A 1,163-nucleotide genomic window follows, 5' to 3' on the forward strand; every position below is an offset into this window, starting at 1 on the left:
CACTGAAGTGAACTTTGGCATAGATTCTGACTTTCTGCTTAGCCTGGCCTACCTCTGTTCGGTGAATACTGCAGGCTGCTTGGTGCTCCTCCTAGCTCTCCTTCTTCATAAACTAACGCATAAACATAAGAGTTTAGGCCTCCGGACTTCTCTGGGGCCAGCAGCCGGCCGACCTGGGGCCTGGGGCCGCGGGCTCAGCCGACTACCATGGGCTCTGTGTCAAACCAGCAGTTTGCAGGTGGCGGCGCCAAGGCGCCGGAGGAGGCGCAGGAGGACGCGGCCCGGGCGGCCGAGGAGCCGCAGCTGCTGCGCGGAGCCGGCGCCTGTACGTGGTTCAACGTGCACATGGGATTCGGCTTCCTGCCCGTGCCGGTGTCGCACTCGAGCCCCCGGTGGATGTCTTTGTGCACCAGAGTAAGCTGCACATGGAGGGCTTCCGGAGCCTCAAGGAGTGTGAGGCCGTAGAGTTCACCTTTAAGAAGTCTGCCAAGGGCCTGGAATCTATCCGCGTCACCGGCCCTGGTGGGGTGTCCTGCATTGGGAGTGAGAGGCGGCCCAAAGGGAAGAACATGCAGAAACGCAGATCAAAGGGAGACAGGTGCTACAACTGTGGAGGTCTAGACCATCACGCCAAGGAATGCAAACTGCCACCCCAGCCCAAGAAGTGCCACTTCTGCCAGAGCATGAACCATATGGTAGCCTCGTGTCCACTGAAGGCCCAGCAAGCTCCCAGCTCACAGGGAAAGCCAGCCTACTTTCAGGAGGAGGAAGAAGAGATCCACAGCCCTGCCATGCTCCCAGAGGCCCAGAACTGAGCCACAGTGGGTGGGGGCTCTCCGTTTGTGATCAGAAAGTTTTGAGGAACAGGCATCAATCGGCAGAGTGGAGAAAGGGGGGACAGTGTGGGTAGGGGGCAGCTGGCACTGCCATGTATCTCAGGCCAGGGGCCAAAGCGTCACCCCCTCTCCCCTCTTGGTGGGGGGAAGGGGCGAGGCAAAGAAACTCCAATCATGCTCTATCCAAATGCACGTGAGGGCTTTGGGGGGCTTCCTGCATGCTTTATCTGAGTCTCCACCCCCAGAATCTCCAGCTTTTGAAAGTGGCCTGGATAGGGAAGTTGTTTTACTCTTCAAGAAGGATATGGAATAATATTTCCCGTGCCA

General features: G+C 58.2%; 1 protein-coding gene across 1 annotated transcript; it reads left to right on the top strand.

Annotated features, from left to right (window-relative positions):
* Positions 1-207: 207 nt before the first annotated feature.
* On the top strand, positions 208-815 carry LOC118894756 (protein lin-28 homolog A-like). Its single transcript, XM_036851273.1, is given in 2 exon segments — positions 208-358; positions 361-815. Coding segments are annotated over 2 exon segments (606 nt in total).
* The last annotated feature ends 348 nt before the right edge of the window (positions 816-1,163 follow it).

Source organism: Balaenoptera musculus, chromosome 4, assembly GCF_009873245.2.
Source record: "Balaenoptera musculus isolate JJ_BM4_2016_0621 chromosome 4, mBalMus1.pri.v3, whole genome shotgun sequence".
Lineage (NCBI taxonomy): Eukaryota > Metazoa > Chordata > Mammalia > Artiodactyla > Balaenopteridae > Balaenoptera > Balaenoptera musculus.